The sequence below is a fragment of the Oncorhynchus nerka genome, linkage group LG19, assembly GCF_034236695.1.
Source record: "Oncorhynchus nerka isolate Pitt River linkage group LG19, Oner_Uvic_2.0, whole genome shotgun sequence".
NCBI lineage: Eukaryota > Metazoa > Chordata > Actinopteri > Salmoniformes > Salmonidae > Oncorhynchus > Oncorhynchus nerka.
Genome location: NC_088414.1, coordinates 48,588,646 through 48,591,145, shown reverse-complemented (window position 1 = coordinate 48,591,145; position 2,500 = coordinate 48,588,646). Strand labels below are relative to the sequence as shown.

Here is a 2,500-nt window from a genome sequence, read left to right as displayed (position 1 = left end):
CAGTCAGGGATTCATATCCTCTCTCTCTCTCTCTGGTAAAACTGACACAGTCAGGGATTCATATCCTCTCTCTCTCTGGTAAAACTGACACAGTCAGGGATTCATATCCCCTCTCTCTCTCTGGTAAAACTGACACAGTCAGGGATTCATATCCCCTCTCTCTCTCTCTGAAGGTAAAACTGACACAGTCAGGGATTCATATCCTCTCTCTCTCTGAAGGTAAAACTGACACAGTCAGGGATTCATATCCTCTCTCTCTCTCTGGTAAAACTGACACAGTCAGGGATTCATATCCTCTCTCTCTCTCTGAAGGTAAAACTGACACAGTCAGGGATTCATATCCCCTCTCTCTCTGAAGGTAAAACTGACACAGTCAGGGATTCATATCCCCTCTCTCTCTGAAGGTAAAACTGACACAGTCAGGGATTCATATCCTCTCTCTCTGTAATTAATAGAAGTGATGTAGTTTCTGCGTTGACTTCTAATGAGGCAGTTTGTGTGTTTTAGGTTTTAAATTCCATTCGTCTGCCCTCTCTACGCTTGGTCTCAGCTACCTGTACAAAACAATCACTCTGTAATATGTTACAGCACCTGTCTGTCTGTTTGGAAGTCTGCAGCCTGGATGTGTTTGTGTGCGGAGGAGAATTGTTGTTGACTTCAAGAGAAACAGAAGACCATGACCCAGGAGACAAAACGGACAAAACTCATTTATGATAGAAATACCTCTTCAAACTCTTAACTGTCTGTCTGTCTGTCTGTCTGTCTGTCTGTCTGTCTGTCTGTCTGTCTGTCTGTCTGTCTGTCTGTCTGTCTGTCTGTCTGTCTGTCTGTCTGTCTGTCTGTCTGTCTGTCTGTCTGTCTGTCTGTCTGTCTGTCTGTCTGTCTGTGTGTTTCAGAGGGGAGCTACGACAGTGGCTTTGACTTCCAGCAGGGCACTGTGGGTACTGTGGTGATAGCCAGGCCGCTGGACGCTGAGGGTCAGTCGCTCTACAACCTGACGGTCATGGTCACTGACGGTACCAACACAGCTAACACACAGGTACTACACACACACACACACACACGGACACACACGGACACCTCAGTTCAGATGACTTGTGGGAAGCCAAAAGGTGCTCCTCTCCTCTGTCTCCTCTGTCTCTCTCTCTCTCTCTCTCTCTCTCTCTCTCTCTCTCTCTGTCTCTCTCTCTCTCTTTCCTCTTCTCCTCCAGGTCTTTATCTGTTTTCTATACAGTAATTACAACCCACCCGTCTTCTCTCAGCCCTTTCGAACCTCTTTCTCTCTCTTCCCTCTTCACCTCCAGGTCTTCATCCGTGTTCTTGACAGTAATGACAACCCTCCCGTCTTCTCTCAGCCTACATATGACATTAGCGTGTCAGAAGACATGCCAGCCGACACAGAGCTGTTGCGTGTGCGAGCGTCAGACGGTGACGAGCGTGCACGTCTCAGCTACTCCATCCACAGTAGTGTAGATCCAGCCAGTATGAGGCTGTTCAAGATTAACCCTGGGACTGGAGTGGTCTACAGCGCTGACCGACTGGACTACGAGGCTAGGACACAACACATTCTGACCATCATGGTATGATGTGTGTCAGTTTCCTGTTCTCCTTAGTCTTCTTCTCTCCCTTTTCACATGTTCCTTTCTACCTTTTATTTGCTTCTCTCTCTATTTCCCTCGTCTTTCTGTCTTTTCCTCTTTCCTTCCCTGCCTCACTGCCTGTCTCTCTCTCTCCCTCCCTCATCACTCCTTCCCTACCCCTCTCCCTCCCTCCATCACTCCTTCCCTACCCCTCTCCCTCCCTCCATCACTCCTTCCCTACCCCTCTCCCTCCCTCCATCCCTCCTTCCCTACCCCTCTCCCTCCCTCCCTCCTTCCCTACACCTCTCTGTCCCTCCCTCCATTTATCCATCCATCCCTCTCTCCCTCCTTCCCTACCCCTCTCCCTCCCTCCATCACCCTCTCCCTCCCTCCCTCCTTCCCTACACCTCTCTGTCCCTCCCTCCCTCCCCCTCCCCCTCTCCCTCCCTCCACCCCCTCTCCCTCTCCCTCCCTCCCATCCCACCTCCCTCCCTCCCTCCTTCCCTACCTCTCTCTCCCTCCCTCCCTCCCCCTCCCTCCCTCCACCCCCTCACCCTCTCCCTCCCTCCCTCCCTCCCTCCCTCCCTCCCTCCCTCTCTCCCTCCTTCCCTCCCTCCCTCTCTCCCTCCCCTCCCCCTCTCCCTCCCTCCACCCCCTCACCCTCTCCCTCCCTCCCTCCCTCCCTCTCTCCCTCCTTCCCTACCTCTCTCTCCCTCCCTCCCTCCCCTCTCCCTCCCTCCACCCCCTCTCCCTCCCTCCCATCCCACCTCCCTCCCTCCCTCCTTCCCTACCTCTCTCTCCCTCCCTCCCTCCCCCTCTCCCTCCCCCACCCCCCCTCACCCCCTCCCTCCCTCCCATCCCACCTCCCTCCCTCCCTCCTTCCCTACCTCTCCCTCCTTCCCTCCCCCTCTCCCTCCACC

The 2,500-nt window shown here is 53.8% G+C and overlaps 1 protein-coding gene across 1 annotated transcript in view; it reads left to right on the top strand.

Annotated features, from left to right (window-relative positions):
- The window catches only part of LOC135562556 (protocadherin Fat 3), a gene marked incomplete at its 5' end in the record, with an annotated part of 349,011 nt that overhangs the window by 119,470 nt on the left and 227,041 nt on the right, over nt 1-2,500 (top strand). Inside the window, 2 exon segments of the mRNA XM_065005063.1 lie at nt 899-1,039; nt 1,305-1,580. Coding sequence (XP_064861135.1) covers nt 899-1,039; nt 1,305-1,580 — 417 coding nt within the window.